Source organism: Capra hircus, chromosome 1, assembly GCF_001704415.2.
Source record: "Capra hircus breed San Clemente chromosome 1, ASM170441v1, whole genome shotgun sequence".
Classification (NCBI taxonomy): Eukaryota; Metazoa; Chordata; class Mammalia; order Artiodactyla; family Bovidae; genus Capra; species Capra hircus.
Window position 1 is genome coordinate 153,930,137 of NC_030808.1, and position 23,499 is coordinate 153,953,635.

General features: G+C 52.6%; 2 protein-coding genes across 7 annotated transcripts in view; one reads left to right on the forward strand and one right to left on the reverse strand.

Moving 5' to 3' along the window:
* The window catches only part of PLCL2 (phospholipase C like 2), a 213,320-nt gene extending 207,308 nt beyond the window's left edge, over positions 1-6,012 (forward strand). For 3 of the 4 annotated variants that reach the window (XM_018053147.1, XM_018053158.1, XM_018053152.1), the window contains one exon: positions 4,643-6,012. In XM_018053147.1, coding sequence (XP_017908636.1) covers positions 4,643-4,822 — 180 coding nt within the window. In that variant the 3' untranslated portion in view covers positions 4,823-6,012. The remainder of the gene's footprint in view (positions 1-4,642) is intronic. The other variant, XR_001918544.1, reaches the window with a different exon arrangement.
* The window catches only part of TBC1D5 (TBC1 domain family member 5), a 588,062-nt gene continuing 570,985 nt past the window's right edge, over positions 6,423-23,499 (reverse strand). For all 3 annotated transcript variants that reach the window (XM_018053168.1, XM_018053179.1, XM_018053183.1), the window contains 4 exons: positions 21,273-21,372; positions 9,204-9,283; positions 8,226-8,342; positions 6,423-7,380 (listed from right to left, as the gene is read on the reverse strand). In XM_018053168.1, the coding sequence (XP_017908657.1) occupies positions 7,099-7,380; positions 8,226-8,342; positions 9,204-9,283; positions 21,273-21,372 (579 nt within the window). In that variant the 3' untranslated portion in view covers positions 6,423-7,098. The remainder of the gene's footprint in view (positions 7,381-8,225; positions 8,343-9,203; positions 9,284-21,272; positions 21,373-23,499) is intronic.

The window sequence follows — 23,499 nt, forward strand, 5'->3', positions numbered from 1 at the left end:
CTTTCGTCCGTGTCTCATAGGTTTCTGAATACAGCTCTTTTGTCTCCTTAGGTAGGTTTATTCCTAGGTGTTTTATTCTTTTTGTTGCAATGGTGAATGGGATTGATTCCTTAACTTCTTTTTCTGATATTTCATTGTTAGTGTATAGGAATGCCAATGATTTCTGTGTATTGATGTTGTATCCTGCCATTTTGCTAAACTCACTGCTTCGCTCTAGTAATTTTCTGGCAGCACCTTTAGGGTCTTCGTGTGTACTTCCGTGTCGCTCTAGCAATTTTCTGGCAGCACCTTTAGGGTCTTCGTGTGTACTTCCGTGCGATCTGCAGTGAGAGCTTTGCTTCTTCTCCAATCTGGACTCCTTTTCTTTCTTTTTCTTCTCTGAGTGCTGTAGCTAGCACTTCTAAAACTATGAGAAATAACCGTGGTGAGAGTGGGCACCTTTGTCTTGTTCCTCGTCTTAGAGGAAATGCTTTCGGTTTTTCACCATTGAGGATGTTTGCTGCAGGTTTATCATATATGGCCTTTATTATTTTGCCTTTCTTTGCCCATTTTTGAAGTTTTTTTTTAATCATAAATGGGTGTTGAATTTTGTCAAAAGCTTTTTCTGTATCTGTTGAGATTATCATATGGCTTTTATCTTTCCATTTGTTAATATGGCGTATCACATTGATTGGTTTGCACATACTGAAGAACCTTTGCACCCCGGGGATGACCCTGACTTGACCGTGGTGTGTGAGCTTTTCAATGTGCTGCTGAACCGTTTGCTGGAATTTTGTTGAAGACTCTTGCGTCTGTGTTCATCGGTGATACTGGTCTATAATCTTCTGTGTCGTCTTTGTCTGGTTTTGGTATCAGGGTGATAGTGGCCTCAAAGAGTGAGTTTGGAAGTATTCCTTCCTCTGCAATTTTGTGGAAGAGTTTTCGAAGGATAGGGATTAGTTGGAGGATTAATGGAGGATAGCTAAAGATTTCCCAGTTTTGCAAGAATATGCCAGGGGACTGTAGGATGGAGCAGAGCTCTGATCATCCATACCTAAGTATTCAGGATTGATGCTATCAAATATCAAGCAAACAGTTCAGATCAGTCGCTCAGGGTCAGTTCCCTAGTCACAAAAAGGGAGAACCCCAACCGACGTCCCATGAGAAATGAAGCAGAATGACCTTGTCCAAAGAGGAAAATTCCAACCAATGCTCTGCCACAAGCAAAACCCACACAACAGGGACACCACATACAGGCCTAGCATGCACGAGCTGGAGCGGCTTAGCCGGCCCCCCCCGGCGGCACTGAAGGGGGCCCCAGCGCTGCAGCTCTCAGTTCCAAGCCGCCTTGTGCCCTGCGGTGGTTCGCAGCTGTCAGGGGCACTGCCTCTGACATCCCCAGAGTGAAATGTACCCTGGCAGCTGCTGGGACTCAGGGAGGGGGCTGCCTCTGCCTGGGGTCAACCTGTCACCGGCACAGACTCCTGGCTGGTCTATGAAGATTCCTGGCAAATGCGTCTGTGTGCCTGACTCACAGTGAAGCCAGACAGTACCACATGCTGGAGTCTGGAGCAGAGGAATGTTTACTGTAGGGTCATGCAAGAAGGGAGCTGTGTCCACAAACCCCAAACTCTCCAGAGGGTTTCAGCAAAGCATTATTTTTTAAAATTTAAATTTATTTAATTGGAGGCTTTACAATATTGTATTGGTTTTGCCATACATCAATATGAATCTGCCACGGGTATACACGTGTGCCCCATCCTGAACCCCCCTCCCAACTCCCTCCCTGTACCATCCCTCTGGGTCATCCCCGTGCAGCAGCCCCAGCATCCTGTACCCTGCATCGAACCTGGACTGGCAATTTGTTTCATATATGATATTATACATGTTTCAATGCCATTCTCCCAAATCATCCCACCCTCTCCCTCTCCCACAGAGTCCAAAAGACTGTTCTATACATCTGTGTCTCTTTTGATGTCTTGCATACAGGGTTATCATTACCATCTTTCTAAATTCCATATATATGTGTTAGTATACTGTACTGGTGTTTTTCTTTCTGGCTTACTTCACTCTGTATAATCGGCTCCAGTTTCATCCACCTCATTAGAACTGATTCAAATGTATTCTTTTTAACGGCTGAGTAATATTCCATTGTGTATATGTACCACAGCTTTCTTATCCATTCCTCTGCTGATGGACATCTAGGTTGCTTCCATGTCCTGGCTAGTATAAATAGTGCTGCGATGAACATTGGGGTACATGTGTCTCTTTCTATTCTGGTTTCCTCGGTGTGTATGCCCAGCAGTGGGATTGCTGGGTCGTATGGCAGTTCTATTTCCAGCTTTTTAAGGAGTCTCCACACTGTTCTCCATAGTGGCTGTACTAGTTTGCATTCCCACCAACAGTGTAGGAGGGTTCCCTTTTCTCCACACCCTGTCCAGCATTTATTGCTTGTAGACTTTTGGATCGCAGCCATTCTGACTGGTGTGAAATGGTACCTCATTGTGGTTTTGATTTGCATTTCTCTGATAATGAGTGATGTTGAGCATCTTTTCACGTTTGTTAGCCATCCGTATGTCTTCTTTGGAGAAACGTCTAGCTCTTTGGCCCATTTTTCGATTGGGTCGTTTTTCTGGAATTGAGCTGCAGGAGCTGCTTGTGTATTTTTGAGATGAGTTGTTTGTCAGTTGCCCAGCAAAGCGTTTTTAAAGGGAGGGAAGGGGTCCCAGGGTATGTGGTCGCTCATGCACAGCTCTGATGGACTGATGGTGTGAGGTAATGGGGCACTGTCACAGGGGTTAGCGTTACCAGTCCTTAGGCTCCAGGAGGCCTGGGGGCTGTGTGCTCAAGGTCATCAGGTAGTTAGCACCTTCCATTTGGTGGGGGGCAGTTTCACATCTGTGAAATAATTTAGGAAATGTGCATCAGATACAGTTATCTGGGTGCTCCAGAGAGCAGCTAAAGCAGCGGATGGGGGTGGGAGGGAAGTCCTGTCTGGGTAAGGCCCCACAGGATCCGGCCTGGTTACATTAGTGAAGGCTGTTCCTGGGTGGACAGGAAGCTGAGCAGGAAGGGGCAGCCTGGAACCCACCATCCGAGTGAGCCTTCAGCTGGGGGCTTTGGCTCCAGAGCAGCCTCGAAGTCCTTGTGGGCCCCAGACAACGCTGAGCTCCAGCCACTCGTAACTGCGCTCCCGTTTTCCTGAAGATCAACAGCACTTGACACCTGGTGCCTCCTTCTGAATGCCCTCTTCCTCTTCCTTCCACTGTGTGTAACGTGAAGGAAGGTGCCAGCCGGCCCCGGGGCGGCAGGTGGCCGTCTCTGCTCTCCGCCCTCAGCCACGTGATCACTGCACGTGGTGGCTGAGGGCAGGAGAGCCTTTGTGGCCACACTGGTCACGCCCCTCAGAAGGAGGGCCCTCCATTTTTCTGATACTTTGACAAGAAAGCTTTGACAAACGTACCTGAAATAACAGTACCCCTGATGTTTTAGCTCAGTAAGAGCAATGAATTGTGATTAAAAAACTGCACACCACTGATATGCTTTGACACGCTTTTATTAATAACGAGGACATCTTTCGCGGTCACACAGTAAGCTTGTTGACGGGCCCGCTGCTGCTGGGCGGCTGCTGGCTCCGGTGCTTTGCGCCTGCTGAGGCCATTCCTTTCCCGGCTGCTCCAGCCTCTGCCCCAGCCCTGGTTGAGCAGTGGTCAGCAAGAGCCCTGCCTTCAGCTACATCGTCTAGAGATTATTTTCTAAATGAGAACCTTAAATATTTGACCTGTAAGGTTATTGTAAGTCTTTCAAGGTACAAAGAAAATGGAATTAGTTATAAAACTGGAAGCAGAATGTGAAACCAAATAGCGTTTCAGTTTCTCAAATGAAAACACTGCCAAGCCAGCGTGGTCGGTGTGTCCAAATCCAGAGCCCCTGGGTCATGGGTGGGCGACGGCATTTTCAGTGGCCTTTGCTCTTCCGATGGGCTCTGAAGCGACGGGAGTGAACGCCGCCGCAGCGAGCGCCCTCCCAGCCTCAGACCCTTCTCTGCTCAGCCTCGTCCCAGCGCCAGGTCTGGGGGCCTGGAGCTGCAGGCGCGCAGGGCAGCGTAGGAGTGAGGGGGCGCCCAGGCCTGGCTTTGTCACAGGTAAGGGTCCTTGGTGTCGCCGCTGGACAACGGTCTGGGCTGTTGACAATGTTGTGATAACTTGTCTGAACATGAGAAATGTAAGACTCAAGCAGATAGAGAACTCTTGTTATTACCACCTTAATTACCCGAGACCATCTGGAGAATTTTAAAAATTCTGTCAGCCTATGGTAGATCTGTATATACTGACATGGAAAGATTGCCGAGACGTGACTTTTGGTGGAGAAAAATAAAGGAAGCTGAAGAACAATATAACTGCTTGATTCCATGTATGTAAAATAAAATACCCCAGAAAGTGGAGAGGGCTGAAAGGCAGCACACTGGGAGTCTGCTGTCGAGAACTGGGAGAACTAGCTTTTGTTGTTGTTGTTAAACTGACCTATTTGGAGTCAGTGCTCTCGGAAATGAACGCACCCTCTTGAGGCCTCAAACGTTTCCGCCCCAGTGGACGCCCCCTGCTGTCGGACTGCCCACGAGCCGCGTCCCCGCTCACGCTGTCTCATTCCTCTTTCACCACAGGGACAAGCCGACCTCCTGAAATACGCCAAGAATGAGACCGTGGAGAACCTGAAGCAGATCCACTACGCGGCCGTCTCCTGTGGACTCAACAAGCCAGGCACGGAAAACGCCGACGCCCCGAAGCCGCGGCGGAGCCTCGAGGTCATACCCGAGAAGGCAAACGATGAGACTGGAGCATGAGGGGACTTTCTAGAGGTGATCAGAGTCTGTAACTCTAGGACCAACTGTCCGCCGGATGGGACATTTGCTTTGCACTCAATAATGGAAATAATTTGGGGGATTTTAAAGCACAACTGGAATAGCTAATTGCAGTCTATTAAAACTGTGAATGTATGTAGCAGCCCTGCTTATGGAGGCAAATAAACTCTTTAACAAGAAATTCTCTTCCGGGCCCAAATATGCTGTGTTTGTATACAAAGACGTCATGATTCAGTTCCATTGTGAACAACAGACTAGCCACTCTAGTTCCTTTGAAGACATTCTCCTAACAGAAAACAACGTCTTAAGATGCAGATGGACTGTGTGGTCTAATCAGTATTTACTGGGGGCATCGGGGAGGAACCAAATCCTAAAACAAGTTTTACTTGCTTATGTATGATTGCTGGGGCCTCTGGGTTCTGGATGATTCTGGCAGCATGCCTGCTGAGAGCCAGAACGTGCAGAGCCACGGGCTTCAAGGGCACTGCGGGCAGACGGCTGCTCCCGGCTGGAGACCCTGCTGGGTGCGCAGGCCGTGTAAAGGCCACCGGCCTGGCAGCAACATGCTGTACATAGCTTTTCACTGTATGAAGCAGTGGCCACATTAAAAAGGCGTTTGATGATATTTCTCCAACAGCAGTACGTGCATTTAAATGAGAGTTTACCTTTAAAAACTTCCAGTTCAAGGTAATTCTACTAAGAGTGGCCAGCGACTTGGTAAACAGCTTTGTCAGAAGCGTGTCTGGTTTGGCATTTTGCTTTCGGTACATACAGTGGCCCCGACTTTACACAGTGGCCACTGTCTGTGAGGCCACCAACCCCTCGCCCCCGTCTCAGCCTCTCAGGTCCTGCGGGGCGAGCCTGGACCCCGTGCGGACCGTGACCCAGGGGCGCGTGGAGCGGCTGCAGCAGCTGCCGAGGTCCTCCGGCCAGCTGAGTCGCTGACACCACACTTTATTTTCCAGATCAGTGAAGCGCCAGCTACTGGACACTGCAGCCTAGTGACTGCTTCTCCCAAACCAAACTGCTCGCAAATTTTGGAAGGGTGAAAGGTTTCTAAATCCTCAATAACTGCTTTTTGATTTGTGCATTTTCTTTTCAGCCACTCGTAAACTATGTGGGATCTGCACTGTGGCACCTCACTGTTTGCTCACGACATCTGCTCAGGCTGATATACTGAATTTATTTCTGCCCAGACCCTGAAATGTCCTTTGACCAAATAAGTCCTCGGCCTGGCTCCTATCATTTGCCTGTTGATAGTGTGCTCAATTAAGGTGTGCGTCTCCACTGGTCTTCACTCAGTATCATTCCAGTTAGAAAATTAAACCTGTTACTTTAATAATAGTGCAGTTTCCTGCTCACACAGGTGAGCAGCCAGCCAGTAACCGAGGCTCTTATTCTGAAATGAACTCTACATGGAAAAACAAAGCGAGTGGAAAACAGTAAAAAATTAAAAGCAATTTGTAGACTGAGACATAGAACAATGTGTGACTTAGATTACTGTTAGCAATCCCTGAACTTATCTGGCTGGTAAATAGCAAAATTCACTGAAAATCCAGAAATCATAAAAAAAAGACTTAAAATATTAAGAAATTGCTACATTTATAGTAACAGAAGGTATTAGCTAGTATGTGACTTAAATGACAGAGCAAGGCACATGTCATTTTTGCTGTTCACACAGGCTTTTAGCATCAGCAAAATTGAGAACCCGAGACCATTCCATCTGACACTTCCTTTCCCAGATGCAGAGGCTGGGGACAAAAGCGGTGAAGTGGGCTGCCTGCGCTCACAGAGTCTGGCTGGGGGGTGACCCAGCTGAGGGTCAGTCCGGACTTCCACAGCAAAGGTCAACCCTCTTTTGACCTTCTCTTCAAAGGGATGAGCCAAGCAACAGGGGGAAGCGGGGCCTCCGCGGAGCTGCCCTGCTCCTGGAGGCCCTGCTGCAGGCGGCGCCAGCGGGGCGTGCAGCAAGGCCGGCTCAGCGCTCGCGGCCTTCGTTTCCGACGGCTGTCTGGGCTGTCCCAGGAGGGGCGCTGACAGCCGGGTCCGTGGGGTCTGAGGCGGGAGAACGCTGGAGCCCTGCTGCGCTGCGCCCAGCGGTCCTGGCCGGCGCCCCAGGGGAGGCTGGAGGCCCGCTCCCCTCCCCCGACGGCCCGGGAGTGCGGAGGAGAGGTGGGCGCCCCCGAGGGTGGCAGCTGGAGCGCGCGCAGGGGCGTCTCGCAGGGGCGTCTCCGCGGCAGCGGGGTGGCCGGCGGCTGTCAGAGATCCAGGGGGCTCACGATGGTGAAGCCCGAGTCCTTGCTGTGGCCGCTGCTGTCGTCGTCAGGGCTGGAGCTGGGGTTGCTGGACGAGGCGGAGGCCGGGCCGGTCAGCGGGTCGGAGAACACGAGCACCGGCCGGGCGGCGCCCCGGAGTGGCCGCAGCGGCTGGGCCTGGCCCGCGGGGCTCGGCCCGGCGCCGCGCTCCTCGCCGTCCTTGGAGACCAGGACGAAGTCGTCAGTGCCCGGCCGCTCCCGACGACCCGGGGCTGCTGGCGGGGCCTGCAAAGGGGTCAGGGCCGGAGGGGGCGCGGTGAGGGGGCTCTGGGCAGGCCCTGGGTCCTCCCGCGGCCTCGCGGGCACGGGGCTCCTCCCGCGGGTAGGGGGCTCCTTTGAGGGGTCTGGGTCTGCCCCCTTCCCCCGCCCCCAGGGGCTGGCCTCTGGCCTCGCCCCCTCCTGTGCGCTGTCTCCCAGGACACTGGGGGCACTGGGAGCGTCTACACACACATGGACCGGGAAGGGCCTCTGCCAAAGAGCACCGAGCGAGAAAGGACCTCAGAGGGCGCTCTGCTGGAAGAGCACTCTTAAAGCTGAAGGAGCCCCATTTGAAAATGCCGTTCTGCTTCTTTAAAATCATAAAAAGGAATACAGCTTGTAAGCATCTGGATGCTACTTTTTGAGAAGGTTACTTGGATGAAATTTTGCTAAAATATTCACTCCCTGGGCCTTCACAGAAAACATTCCCTGACCCACGTGGCTTACAGGGTGATAGACACCGAGAAGCCCCTCCCCTTGAAGGCCAAAAAGCTTCCCGCCAAGTGAAGTACACTCGAGACGAGGAAGAAGGGTCGGCACTCCCCCTGCTAAAGGGGAAGGGAGGCCAGGGCTGCAGCCAAACTGGAAACAGGCAGATAGCCGGCTTCCTAACAGGCTGAAGCTGCTGCTTACAGGCGTGCAGGCTGTGCGCTGCCCAAGCGCGGGAGCCGCCTGTCCACAGCGGATGGCACCGCCCCGAGTCCACACCCCGCACAGCTGTGTGCGGTACCCGCCATGTGCGGTTCCGGGGCTCGCCCCTCCCGCGGTGAGCGCCCCCAGGGCGGCCTGCCCCGCCCTGGGAGCAGTGGTACCTGCTGGGCGGCGCCGCTGGAGCAGTAGTGGTCGTCTGCAATGCTGATCTGCTCGTTGTCCTCGGCCTCCAGCTGGCTCTGGTTGAAACGCAGGGAGCCCTTCAGGATGTCTTTGATCTGATTTCAAAGAAGACGATCCATGAGGAAGCCCAACGGGTCTGCCTCTAAGCGTCACCTAAACCTCGGGTACATCTGACCCCGACTCCACTGACCAGTCTTGTTTTTTTTTGCTGTGCCTTGAGGCTTGTGGGGGTCTCAGTTCCCTGACCAGGGACTGAACCTGTGGCCCCCACAGTGGAGGCACGGAGACCTAACCGCTGGGCCGCCAGGGAGGTCCCCTGAGTGGTCTTCCCTGATGTGGGTATGAATATACGGCGGGAAGAAAGAAAGAACAAAAAAACTCAGCTCTGCCTTATGGACGACACGGAGCCGTCCCAGCCTGCACCGCCAGGCCCACATGGGGACAGGCACGGGGCAACCTCTGGGGTCCTCCTGGAGGGGAAGACACCCCGCGTCCACCCCGGCGCAGGAGCGCCCTCGGCTCCGGGGGGGGCCCACCCGGCTGAGGGCCAGTCAGGTGGGCTGACGGTGAGAGCCTGCACCCCTTCACGGATATTGCTGCTCCGTCTGTCCACCAAGTACGGCCCTCGAGGGGCCCAGGCTGCTTAGAAGAGGAGATTCTTTGGGCCTTGTGCTCCCAGGACGTCCACGAGTCTACAGGGGCATGACTGGACTTGAGCGGGACACACCCTCCGCAGCAGCGGCGGAGAGGAAGGGGTGAGAGGTTGGGGGCGGGGGGACTGAGGACCAGCCTGGCTGCGGGCTGCTCAGACGTGACTGCTAGGAGGAGCCGGGCCACGCAGGAGGGTTCCGTGTGGAAGGCAATGTGGGCGGGACGTCCGTGCCTGGGGTGCCCTCCCCCCATGACAGGCACGAAAGGCTGGCCTGGGTGACACCGGGTCAGGTGAACGGACATACCTGCTTTAGTCCAGCCAGGGAAACCAGAATCTGATCCTCCTTCTCCAAATTTTCCTGTAATATCACATCTTGAATATTTACTGAAAAATAAAAGAATGACATTTTATAACTAATGCCCTGAGTATAATTTATCTGCTGCCGCACCATCACTTCAGACCAGTCAGGGAATTCCTCTGCCACACTGCACAGCAACTCTTTCTACCAGGGATGCTCTGCCGGGTACAGGAGAGGGGGCACAGAGCCTGGGACACAGAGCCTCCCACCAACGCCCCATGAACGTGTTCTCACAGTGACAGGTGTGTCTTACTTCCGCTGAGAGCCCAGAGCTGCCCTTGCTGACCTGCGACAGGGTGGACAGCACAGAGCATTCACCCGACGTCTCCGCGAGGCTCCCTACACTTACCAGGGTTCAGTGCTGTTAGTTCACCCCTCTGGCTACAGACCAGGTCCTCCTGGTGACAGAAGTTAAAGAAACTATCTAAAAATAGTGGAAACAGTGGCAGATTTTATTTTCTGGGCTCCAGAATCACTGCAGACACTGACTGCAGCCATGCAATTAAAAGACGCTTGCCCCTTAGAAGAAAAGTTATGACAAACTGTATTAAAAAGCAGAGACGTCACTTTGCTGACCAAGGGTCCACATATGGTTCTTCCAGTAGTATGGATGTGACAGTTGGGCCATAAAGAAGGCTGAGCGCGGAAGAATTGATGCTTTTGAACTGTGGTGGTGGAACTTGAGAGCCCCTGGGAATGCAAGGAGATCCAACCAGTCCATCCTAAAGGAAATTAAGCCTGAACATTCATTGGAAGGACTGATGCTGAAGCTGAAGCTCCAATACTTTGGCCACCTGATGAGAAGAGCCAACTCACTGGAGAAGACTCTGACGCTGGGAAAGATTGAAGGCAAGGGGAGAAGGGGACGGCAGAGGACGAGATGGCTGGATGGATCACCGATGCGATGGGCATGGGTTTGAGTAAACTCTGGGAGTTGGTGATGGACAGGGAGGCCTGGCGTGTTGCAGTCCATGGGGCCACAAAGAGTCGGACACGACTTAGCAACTGAACAACAACAATCTTTAAAAAATATAAATGGTAAAGTATGTTGTCAATTCAACATAATGGTAAAAAGAAAAGGACAAACCCACAGCACTGTGGTTGTCGCCAGATAGTGATGCCTGTGGAGTCAGCAAGACTTAACCCCTTCACCGGAGCTGTCTCTCTCTCTGCGTGAGGCCTGACCTTCATGCAGACTTGACCTGAAGACCCGCTGAGCCAGCTCTGAGCACTGGCGTCACGCTGAGCTGCTCACCGAGAGCTTCAGCGAGCGAGGGTCGTGGACTTCTGCACGGCGCACCTGAGCCCCCGGCGCTGCGTGAGGGGGTTCTTAAAGAGGGGACGCGTGAGTGAAAGTGCCCCCCCCCCCCGCAGGGCTCCTCTGGAGACTCTTGGTTGGGCTGTTGCTGCTAATTTGCTTCAGGCGTGTCCAACTGTGTGCGACCCCATAGACGGCAGCCCACCAGGCTCCCCCGTCCCTGGGGTTCTCTAGGCAAGAACATTGGAGTGGGTTGCCATGTCCTTCTCCATCTTGGTTGGGGGCAGCAATTAAAACACATTTTTACAATGACACCGTCCGAGCACCAAGACGAGAACCCGTGCAAGAAGAGGCTCACCCTCCACTGAAGCTGCTCCCTCCCTTCCTGGGGCCGTACCAGGAGCCCAGTGACTCGGCCTGTGAGCCTGGCTCTCGGCCCTGTACTCCGTCACGCTGTCCGAGGCTCCGCCCCAGGCCTGGCCCCTCAGCCTCTGGAGCCCAGGCGAGTGGGGGCATCACTCAGCCTGCCTGGGCCCGGGGCCTCCACCCTTAGCTCTCCTGCATCCTCCTGGGAGTGGCTTTCCTGCCCACCCTGACTGTGTGCCCAGGCCACCCTCGGGGCCCCTGGCATCAGCTCCTCTATGGCGCTGACGAAAGCGCTGTCACACCCAACGCTGGCTTATCGGTTGGCTGTCACCCCTAGCGGGGTCTGGCTCAGGGCTACACCCAGCCCTCAGCAGGATAGCTGGCAGACTTCAGGGGCATGGTGAGTAGTGACTGACTCAACAAACATGGAAAAACACCCTTGGAACCTGCATTTCGAAATACTGCAGGCCTTGTTGCTGCTGTTCAGTCGCTCAGTTGTGTCTGACTCTGTGTGACCCCATGGACTGCAGCCCGCCAGGCCTCCCTGTCCATCACCAACTCCTGGAGTTTACCCAAACTCATGTCCATCGAGTTGGTGATGCCATCCAACCATCTCATCCTCTGTCGTCCCCTTCTCCTCCTGCCCTCAATCTTTCCCAGCATCAGGGTCTTTTCCAATGCGTCAGCTCTTCACATCAGGTGGCCAAAGTACTAGTTTCAGCTTCAGCATCAGTCCTTCCAATGAACACTCAGGACTGATCTCCTTTGGGATGGATTGGTTGGATTTCCTTGCAGTCCAAGGGACTCTCAAGAGTCTTCTCCAACACCACAGTTCAAAAGCATCAATTCTTCGGCTCTCAGCTTTCTTTATGGTCCAACTCTCACATCCATACATGACTACTTGAAAAGCCATAGCTTTAACCAGATGGACCTTTGCTGACCAAGTGATGTCTCAACTTTTTAATATGTGATCTAGGTTTTTCATAGCTTTTCTTCCAAAAAGTATTTCCCGCAAGGGGCGAGGTGAAGACTAAGTCCCATCAACATAAGTCCAGCCTGCCAGTTTATTAGAACCCTCACCAAGAATGAATCTACATACCATGCCGACAAGTCCTCTTTCAGACAACAGCAGAGAAACAGCAGCCTGAGTTTATTCAGAATGTGACTGGAGTTTGTGGCTATTAGAAAGGCCCACTCAAAACAAGAAAGCAAGATGAATGGGAATGGGATAATAGATATAATTAGAGACTGAATGTTTTTGGTCTCCTTAAAAGCCTGTAACAATTTGTTCTCTCTCAATAAACACACACACACACACAAAATCCACTCAACAAGACATTAATGGCAACCAAATGCAGAAAACTGACGAGAGTTCTGGAGGTCTTTGGGAGGACTGAAAAGGTTGCCTTTGTGTTGACGACTCTGCCTGGGCTTTTAGGGCTGAGCTGGGAGGCAGAGGGCTGCCTGGGAGCTTTGGAAAGGCAGAGGTTCGGCTCGCTGAGCTGCGAGGGTGCCGGGCTCTGCTCCCGGGGCCAGTAGGGAGTCTGGCCGGTGGGTGTGAGGGCTCCAGGGCCTCGGCAAGAGGCCCAGGAGTCTCATGCCTGAGGATCTAGCGGAGGGAGGCCCGTGGAGCCCACGTGTAGCTCCGGGGGCCAGGAAGAGAGGTGACTGTGGACAGCGAGTGCCCTGCGCATCCTGCTTGCCCCGGGGAACATGACCTCCTGCTGCCTCCTGGATGGTCTGCTGGGAGCACCGCCTGAAGCTGAAGGCTCGGCCCCGGCGCCTGTTCCTGCCTTCAACGTGCTGGGACTCATGGCTGAAGCACTAAGGACCGAAGGCCTTCAGGGCCGAGGCTTCAAGCCGACAGGACAGTCAGAAGCTCTGGCAGGGACAGAACTGTCCGCAGAGGCCAGCAGGGACCAGAAGGCACTCAGAGGCCCTTCCTCCAACAGAGACAAGGGAGACCCCGGAGTCCTGACCCACCTGGGCGAGGCGAGGAGACAGGGCGGAGAAACTAGCTGTGGGCCTCGGTCCAGACGAGACGGGCGACCAGTAAAGAAGCAAGTCTGCCTTTAACCGGCAGAGTTAGGCCTCGGGCTGCCACTGCTGGGAATGGAACGTCGGAGCAAGAATTTCGCACATCTGAGTGAGTGTGTAGACTGACTCTCCCACTCAGAGCTGAGGTCTCACCACGTCCTGCTGGCCACGCGGAACCAAGACTCGATGGACAAGGAGCCCCGCCCCCGGGACGCCCCGCCCCGCCCCCGGACGCCCCGCCCCGCCCCCGGACGCCCCGCCCCGCCCCCGGGACGCCCCGCCCCGCCCCGGGACGCCCCGCCCGGCCCCCGGGACGCCCCGCCCCGCCCCCGGGACGCCTCGCCCCGGGACGCCCCGCCCCGCCCCACCCCGGGACGCCCCGCCCCGCCCCGCCCCGCCCCCGGGACGCCCCGCCTTGCTGGCAGGCTCCCATAGGCCCCAGGACTTCAGGGAGCAGTGGCGGTGCTGGCGGGAAAGCAGAGGGCGGCGGTTGGGCAGCGGTGGGTAAGAAGCCAGAGCAGCAGAAGCCTCTGGTCCATCGGCCTCCGTGGGAAGCCCCCCTGGCTCCTCAGGGCCTCCCCTTCCCATGCTCTCTTCCGCCGACCTCACGGCCGCTGTCTTTGGAGTCTCAGGCCGGCGCGCAGCCCCCGGCCCCTCGCAGACGCCTCCATGCCCCCGGCCCCGGGTGGTCCTCTGACCGCCGTGGCCCGCGCCATGAGGGAAGCCCCAGGAGCCTCTGGAAGGCGCCCCGGGGGCTGGCTCTGTGCCTTTGGGGCCTCCCCTGCCCGCGTGCCCCTGGAAGGCAGCAGGAGCCTCGAGGGTCCTCTCACGAGCCCAAGGACGACGGCCCCGGGGCCGCGGCAACAGCACCTGCTCGCACGGCCTGCCTGTGGGCTGCTCTGCTTTAAGGAAAATCCATAAATAGCTTCCTGGTGTGTCTACTGCCTTAGGGGCTAATGGACCAGAAGCGAACGGACAAGCGTTATGGCTGACAACGGGGGGAACGTGCACTCGCGGCGGAGGGCCCGGTCAGAGCCGCGGTGCGGGCGCGCTGCCCTCGGGTCCCTGGAGGTGCTCCCTCGTGCCCCTCCTGCCGTCCTCCCACCGCGAGGACGTCTGTCCAGACCCCACTTCCACAGAAGGTCCCTGGCTCAGATGTGGGTGGATGAGAACTGGATGGGACGCCCTCGGCCTCGTACAGCAGCCAGACCGCCCGGCCCCGGGCTCATCGCCCAGGCCCTCTCACGGAAGGGGCCGCGGGCAGGGCGCACCCCGAGGAGAGGAGCCCGAGCGCGGTGTCCTCAGCAGGGCCTCCCGCCCGACTTCCTGGATTCAGTCAGCGTTCACCTTTCTGGAGCTGACGGAAACGAAGATCTCCCCCGAAAGCCGACACAGACATAACGCGTGCACTTGCTTTTCAGGCTGCGAGCTCAGTCGCTCAGTCATGTCCAGCTTTTCGCGGCCCCAAGGACTATAGCCCACCGGGCTCCTCTGTCCAAGGGACTATCTCAGCAAGAATACTGGAGCGGGTTGCCACTGCCTTCTCCATCATTTTAAGGCTACACCTCAGCTCTAATAAACTGAGCTGACTAGCTGCACATAAGCAATTCAGAGTTTAGAAATCCAAGTCCAAACAGATTACCTTCAGAGGCTGCTAAATGCCCTGAGTGCAAACATTTTTATTTAACTCACAAACTACTAACCGCGTAAAGCCTTTGCCTAGCCAGTTCCACCACACAGTGGTTTCAAGGCAGTGTTCACAACTGTTTCATTAACATACAACTTCTCAGTCACTAATGCACTACTTTAAGTCGAATCTGTGTGTAGAAAAGGAAAAACATAGTACCTTTTCATACCTCATAATATTAAAGGCAGAAATGTGAAATGTTTAGAATTTTCAAAGTAATGCACATTTCCTTTCTAGTAAGAGGCAGAATGAATGGTGATAGAAAGGCTCTTTCCTTTTGCTTCTGTGAAGAAGGAAGATTATGCTCTTTATAATCTCCTTATATTTAAGCATTACCCATTACAGATGTTGGGACACTGAAATAAAAGGGGGAAAAAATTCGTTAAACTAACCACTTCTGTGGAAATTCCACAAAAATCTCATCAATATAACAGTATATCAATATAACCCGTTCAAGCATCCGGGCTCCCCTCTGCAAGGACCCACTCGCTGGGCCCTGTCCTGCTTATCCTTCACTCTTGCCACTGTTGCTCAGAGACGAGGCCCCATGACTAGAAGTCCCCCGAAACCGCCCGCTTCTGCACGGCACATCCTGGTCTTCCGTTGCAGACAGGCCTGCTCACTGCATCCCTGGACTCAGCGCCAGCCCCCAATGCCTCAGACCGCTGGTGCTCCGGGGGGACTGCTGGCTTCCCTGGAGCCACTGCTAATGAGGCAGACAGTCTCTGTGCTCTCTCCCTCCTCTGGAGCTTCGCTCTCTTCTTCCGTGCACCTTGAGCTTGACTTTAAAGGCACTCCTCCATTTCACTCCACCCCCAACCAACTGCTCCCCAAACCCATTTTCACATCCAAGGGCAGGTACTGAGGAAATACTGGCTGAATGGCCAACATGAGGCTCTCCAGCCAGCATGAAGGCTGGTTCTATCTCTTGAGGAATAGATGAGGGTGAGATATTTTTGGGATGAAGAATGAAGGGACATGAACGTGATCACATGGGTCCTGGATTGAGGGGCGGGCGAAGGGAATGCGCTTAGTGACGGTCTGCAGTCTTTTCTTGATTGTCTTGATTATCTCCCCAGATAATCAAATCTGGGGAGAAACGCCTTCCACGAGGAGAGAGCAGGGCAGGAAGAGAGGCTGAGCACAGCGCCAGTGTTCGGAGTGCGCAGGCTGCCTCAGATGGTGGGGGGCGGTGGGGCGAGCACTCCTCCCACAGAGTTCCCGCACGTGTGCCTGCAGGGCGGGGTAGGGACCCACTAACAGCGTTCGGAACACGCGAACTGCATTTTGCCCCAATGATCTTAAGTTCTCTCGCTGCCTGCTGCTTGGTGTCTGTCACGGGTCACGATCACCAGGTGCCCTGGGGGCTGTTGGAAGTGCAGACCTTCAGACCTTCAAGTCAGAATCTGCTAACAGACCCTCAGGAGAAGCAGATCTCATCCTGCAATTACATGCAAAGTTTCATATTCTTAATAATTACAGAGAGCTTTCAGCACCCACCGTGTGGTTGGCAGAGGGAGAGCCGCCTGGTGATCAGTTTCCTTTGCTGTGTCTCAGATGTCACTAGCTAATTGCCTGTTGAACACTTTTAAAAACATCTACTGAATGCTATTTTGCTAAATATCAGCAAATCAGATTCATAAGGCTCTTGCAGAGGCAAATAAACTAATTTTCAAAAATGACCTCCTCCTACCGCTAATTCCTGCATAAATATTATGACAAGAGCAAAATCGGCGCGAGGTGTGCACTAAGACTGCAGACCCGAAGCCTGGCTCCTGACTGGAGCGGGGCCTCCGCGGGAGCGCGGGGAGAGCGGCCGAGGCCTGGGATGGGCCCGGGCCCCTGCGCCAGCGAGCTCTGTGTCCCTCGTCCGCCCAGGCCTCGCGTCTCGGTTTCTCGTCTGTGAAACGAGCAACAGCCGTGAGGGCCTGGAGGGTGTCCACCTCGACAACAGCCTAAGGTCCACTGGGCGGCATAGCTCTACCTCCCCTTACGTCACTGCATTTCACCCCCCACTGTTTGGGTGACCCACCAATGGCAGGACGAGCTGCCGCAAACTAAATACCAACCCGAGGCTGGAAACCCCTCCCCGGGAGCAGGCCCAGCTGCTCACAGATCAGAGAAGGGCAGGCAGGTCACCCACATGCAATTACGCGTGAGTGACGGCGAGCCTAAAAATAGCCCAGCTCAGCCACCAGGGTGCATGCTGCCGATTGTCAGGATGGCAGAGAGGGGTGTGACTATGGCAGCAGAGAAATGAACACGTGAAGAAAGTCTTGTCAAGTTGATGGAAAAGTTTAGATTTAATAAAAGACACATTTTCAACTCCTCTCTCTAAATCTTTGAATTGACAAAGCTCAATTATGTGGAGGCAATAAAATGAGAATTTTGGTAGATTTTTGATAAAACAAATAATGCTTTCAGTTTTGGGTTCTAGAACCATAAGGAAATAAAACTGGTAATGAGTCAGTTTTATTACCTCTGTAATTAAAGGGCCATTTAAACAAACAGCTTTCTGTAATTTTTAACTGAGATGCTTTTCTCTGTATCTGTTTTGTTAAAAAGACAGTCTTGAACTGTACTTGACATTTTAAGATATCACTGCAGGTCTGACAATAACATAGACTGATACAAAATTTCCTTGAGAGGAACTCAGTGAAAATACTTAACGTCAGAAAAGGGCAGGGGTGGGATGAGACGCTGAGGCCACCTCGGACCCCTCGGGAGCGGGCGGCCAGGCTCAGCAGGGCTTTTGCCAAGGGGAACAAAGGCGCCATGCAGTTCTGGGCCAGCTGTTCTTGCTCAGAGAGCTCACACACCTAACGTGAGGCCCTGCAGATCCAACCCCAGCATCTCTGCACGTGGTCTGACTGAGGGACATTCAACAGGGCTGCTCCCAGCTCTCGCTGTCCAGCCGTGGGACCCCAACCAGTCACTGCTCAGCTCCTCTGGTCGCAGGCAGGCGGGGTCTCCCAGGATCGGCCACATAGAAGGCACAGCTAGGAGTTGAGGGGAAGGGGACTTCCCTGATGGTCCAACGGCTCAGGCTTTCCCTTCCAGAGCAGGGGGTTTAAGTCTGATCCTTGGTCAGGCCTTGGGGCCAAAAAACCAAAACATGAAATGGAAGCAATAGTGTAACAAATTCAACAGACTTTAAATTAAAAAAGAAAAATAGCCAAGAGGAAGGAGAGGATTTGTGTTGCACACTCAACCAGTGCTGGCTTGATTTAATTTTTAGGTGTGGCTTCGTCGGGTCCTAGTCGCAGCACGCAGGCTCATCCGTGCTGACACTCGGGTTCCGTAGTGTGCAGGCTTAGCTGCCCCGTGGCATGTGGGGTCTCAGTCCCTGACCTAGGATTGAACCTGCATCCCCTGCACTGAAGGCAGATCCTTAACCACTGGCTACGAGGCTTTAAAAATGTCTTAGTCTTGGCAACGAACTGGTGAGATAGATCTTGGCAAACCCATTTCATGTACAGCCACAAGCAGGCTGATCTCAGAAGCGACGGAGTCTGGTTTCAACCCCGTGCCTGTATGGTGCTTGTGAGCCCGTCTCTCCTGCTGAGGCATCACTGCAGCTGCTTTTCTTTTTCGCTCTGCCCACGGCACGCGGGATCTCAGTTCCCTGCCCTGGGACCGAACCCACGCCCCCGGCAGGGGAGCGCTGAGTCAGCACCAGCGGACCTTCAGGGGAGTGCCGGCAGCTGTCTCAGAGGGGACTCGTGCCTGCAGTATGCAGATCGCCCCCACGGTGCCAGTCACAAGCACTTGAGGCACCCGCAGGTTTTCCAAGCAGAGAGGAAGGCTAGCCCCTTGGAAAGTCCCTCTGTGTTCTTCCTCACTCAGGCCACCACAGTCAATGGTTATTTCTACATCAAATATATTCTACTGTGCCACCTGCTATTTTCACTTCATAATACATTATGAACATCTCATTATGCTTATGTATTTTAACCTTTATAAAGATTGCATTACTATACTATAATCAATCACTAGTGGATTTTTCAGTTTCAAATGCTGTACTACTTTACTAATCAGGAAAAATAGAAACGTTTATATGGAGAAAAATATGAGAGTATTAAAGTCATTTTTAAAGGATATAGTAAGTAAAAAACTAAATTGAGAGCTTCCCACCTCAATCTTTATGCTTTCCGCAAATTTTTGCTTAAAATCCAAACTGCCTACAATCCAGGAACACCCTGTGGTAAAGCGTTACACATGCGGATGAAATGGAATGAATCCATAGGCCCCAGGACCGGGGATTCTCAACCCCACCATGAACATGCAGTCAGGCTACTTCTACAGCAAAGAAGTCAACAGCCCTGTGAAGGGATTCTGGCTGAAAGTGAAACATATACACAAAACAAATCTGCTTTTGTGGTCAGCTGAAAATTCACAGCTGATAAGGGCTTTTCTTTAATTAAAAAGTGCTTCTCCATCCCATGCAACGAGAAAAATGTTCTTTTAGTGCTGACTAAAAGAGTAAAAGCTGTTTGGAAATCCTGAGGCTTAAGTAAAGCTGCTTTAAAAGCTGCTATGTGGACCAAGCAACTTGGAAACATCCCACTACTGGACTTTTCTAGAGCTCCTACAGCAAATGTTTACAGCCACTTCTCTGTTCTTCTACTTTGGTCAAAACCCAAAACTGAGTAACACAAAGGTCACCCACGTAGCCAGAAAAGCAAAAATTACAGTGTGTGCACACACATATACTCACGGTTACTTTAAAATTAAACTGGTATTTAAATAATAACATTAACTATGGAGTATCAGTTCAGTTCAGTCGCTCAGTCGTGTCCGACCCTTTTCTTTAATATATGTAGCTGTTCATGTATGGATGTGAGAGTTGGACTGTGAAGAAGGCTGAGTGCTGAGGAATTGATGCGTTTGAACTGAGGTGTTGGAGAAGACTCTTGAGAGTCTCTTGGACTGCAAGGAGATCCAACCAGTCCATTCTGAAGGAGATCAGCCCTGGGATTTCTTTGGAAAGAATGATGCTAAAGCTGAAACTCCAGGACTTTGGCCACCTCATGCGAAGAGTTGACTCACTGGAAAAGACTCTGATGCTGGGAGGGATTATGGGCAGGAGGAGAAGGGGACGACAGAGGATGAGATGGTTGGATGGCATCAGCGACTCAATGGACGCGAGTCTGAGTGAACTCCGGGAGATGGTGATGGATAGGGAGGCCTGGCGTGCTGCGATTCACGGGGTCGCAGAGAGTCCGACACGACTGAGCGACTGAACTGAACTGAACAGCTACATATATTAAAAAAAAAAAAGTCATGAAAAATGCCAGCTCCTGCTCTGTACATAAAGAATTATGGAATATACATCAGTTATAAACTACCTCTTCATTACTTCTTTCTGATGCACTTTAAACTGCGATGCTGTAAGATTCGTGTAAAATTAATTCTATCTGAATTTAAAAAGTTGACTGTGAAGAAGTGTACGAACAGTTTTGGAGGGGCAGGGAATGGATGTGAAGGGACCCGCCTTTAGGGTTTCTCCTGCTATCTCCTCCTCTGGTGCCCTCTCCCTAGAGGACGGAGGGAAGCCGAGGAGGGCAGGGCAGGGAGGGGACGCGGCCCGGGGAGATGCGGGGATGCAGCCCGGGGAGATGCCGGGAGGCAGTTGGCCATGCGGGCCCCGCGCGTTTCCAAGCTCATAAGAGATCACTTGTTACCGGCTCAAGGCCAGTGCGTTTGGGCTGCGTCCGAACGAAGCCATTTTGGCCGCATGTAATGGACTCATTGCCTGGCAGGCTGGGCAACGGATGGAGTGTGATGTACAGTCTGTCTCCAGTGAAGGCCCCGAGACGGGCCCCGCTGGGGACCCCGCTAGAGGGAAGGGCATCCGGTGGCTCTCTGGTGCGCCCTCACAGGGGGAGTGTGTTCCGACTCCTCACGATGCTCCACACTCACAGAACAGCGCACTGCCACGCCCATGAGAGCACGCGTCTGGTTTCCCCAACCTCCTCCCAGACTACGATGCTAGGCCCTGAAGGACGGAGGGAGAGGATGCCCGCGAGCGGGCTGAGAACGGTCACCACGTGGAGTCTAAACGTTTTGTAAGCAGCAGGGAGTCCCTGAAGCAAATCGGAGGTAGAGACCTTTTCTAACAGTAGAGACCTTTTCTAACACAGGACACAGAGCTTTCGCGAATGCAGCAAGGAAGGCCCAGGACTCCACGGTGTGACACAGGCCGCTCACGTGTAACCTGAAGGGCACACGAGGACACTTCTCAGAATATCGGCACAGTCAGAAGGAAGAAAAGGTCCCGACATGTATTTCAGACAGGTGATTAAAATATATATATTAAAAAAATAAAGAAAGCACTGCCGAAACCACCACGTGAGTGATTACAGGCAGATCAGCACACCAGCGGAGCTGACTGCTTGACTTCGAATGCTCCGTGTTTGTCTGTTTGAGGTTAGAGAGAGACTTAGAAAGGGCAGTGTAGCCATTAAGAGCTGAAATCTAGAGTCAGACTGCTTGATTCTGAATTTCTGCTCCACTGACTGGTGTTATAATTTGGGAAATTTGATTAATCTCTGCGCTCTGGTTTCCTTGTTTGCGAGGGTGACACGAGGTAACTCATGGGAAGCCCTCGACACAGGCGCCCGCGGCTGGTGCTGCCGCCGTTCCCAGGGCCGGAGCCCGCACTCACCGAGATGAGTGTCCATCGCCTTCGCACAGTATTTGCACATGGCCTCCAGGTCATTCAACTGTCCCTGAAGGAAAGAAATTTGCGCTTCTAATTCTTCTTCCTAAAATGAAGGGGCAAAGATACGAAAATGAAAACAAAAATCAAAGAAAATCCCCAAAGTCCTCCAAAAGGTCTGGACTGTTTTAAAGAGCCGCCATCCATGTCATTTTAGTCCCAGACAAAAAAAAAGAAGCAACAAATGAACAAGAGCAAACCCATCAACTCCACCGCCAGTGACACAGAGGAGGAGTACAATGAGATTCACAACAACTCTGGACTTTGAATTGAATGCTTGCTCCGTGCCATGTGTAAATGTTATACAAACTTATATTAAAAAAGTACATAAAACACCTTCAATAACTTTTGAGCCAAACAAATTGAGAGTCAATGGGACTTCAGTGGACCCAACTCCCTAGACAGTTGGTACAAAACCATTACATTTTCTCATACACATTTGAGAAACCAGAAATTTCCATTTAAAACAAATCTCTTCATTTTCTAGACCACGATAATCTCTTAAAACACGAGATTTCCCAAAGCACTTGGGAAAGTTTTGCCCCCACAGCCGCTCTTACATCCCCTCTCTTGGTAAGAGTACTAGAGGATTTTATTTATTTGACTGTTTCTAGGGAAAAATAGTCTGGGTGGGATAATTATCTAAATGGCGGAAAGACAATCTAACTGTAGCAAACAGATAAAGCCTGGAGCTTTTGCTTTTTTTAAGAAAAAAAGTAATGCATGTGAAAAATTTCCCAAGGAAATTTAGAAGATTAAGGGAGTTTTTCTCAGAGAAGAGAATAATTCTCATAATGTAAGACGTTTTAAAGCAAGTTAGTTGGAATATACAGAAAGGACGTTGCCAGAGCTGGACAAGGCTGGCAGATTGGTTTTCCAGGGTCAGGCACTTCTCTCTCCAAATGAGAATCCTCTGCTGTCGGAACAGTGGAGAGAAACCTCCCAAGACATGCTTTTTCTTAAGAGACTGAACACAATCTGACACACAGATGGAAATTAATGGCTGAAAAAACGACTTGTAGGTGTACCACGTGTTAGCAACACACATACCTAAAAACACTGTTTTTACTGGCTGCCTGGAAGATGAGCCTTTAGGAACATGCACTCAAATGCTTGATGCAGAAAACAGACACAGCAGTTGCTCTAAAAACAAATTATTGTGAATGCCCACTGTAGGATGGCCCAAGCTTGAATCCTGTACTTTACATACTGTAAAGTACATCCCGATGTACCCTGCACATCCCACCAAACACAACGGCCTCTTTTCTGATACTCAAGTAAAGACAAAAGCAACCAGGAGCTCAGCCAGGGAATGAGGACTGTGGCCTCGGGCAGCTGTTGCAGGGCGCTTTTCTTCTCCTTTCTCTCCTTTGGGTCTGCACAAACTTGAGCTTCCCTAAAGTTCGCTCAGGACCCCACAGGAAACCGAGAAAGAACACGACATCTGTTGGTTAACCTTGGTCGTGACTCGTCTCTGAAGATGGCCACCATCCATTCCTTCCTCGAGGTACACGCTGTTCTGCTCATCAAGATGTGGGGTCTACTTCCCTTCCCCACAAATCCCGGCTGTCCCGTCACTTGCCTTGATCCAGAGAGCACAGCAGAAGGCACACTGTATCAGAGGCCTGCCAACTTCTGCTTCCTTCTGCTTTCACTAGAGGAAGGCAGCTACCATAGTTAGTTGTGAAGAAGTTCAGGCTATGACAATGAACAAGAGGAGAGACAATATGGAGAGAAAGTGGCCACAGGAGACACAAGGAGGTTCCAGACACGTGAGTGATGTCTTCCTGGACCTTTCAGCCCAGCCCATCTGAAGCTAGCCAAGTGAGTAACCCAGCAGGCGGCGCAGAAGAGCAGCCCAACCCAGCCCTGTCTGCACGCCTGGCCTGAAAACCCGTGAGCAGCAGCAGCGCTGCTTTGAGGAGTGGGGTTTGCGGTGGCTTGTTGCACAGCAACGGGTAACTGGCACGGCAGTGGGATGGAGGGGCGCTGGAGTGGCACAGCCATAAGGAAGCCTGAGCTCTGTTTCCAGCCCCGCCAGTCACAAGTCACGCAACCTTAAATAATCCTCCACCCTGCTGCTGCTGCTAAGTCACTTCAGTCGTGTCCGACTCTGTGCGACCCCACACATGGCAGCCCACCAGGCGCCCCCGTCCCTGGGATTCTCCAGGCA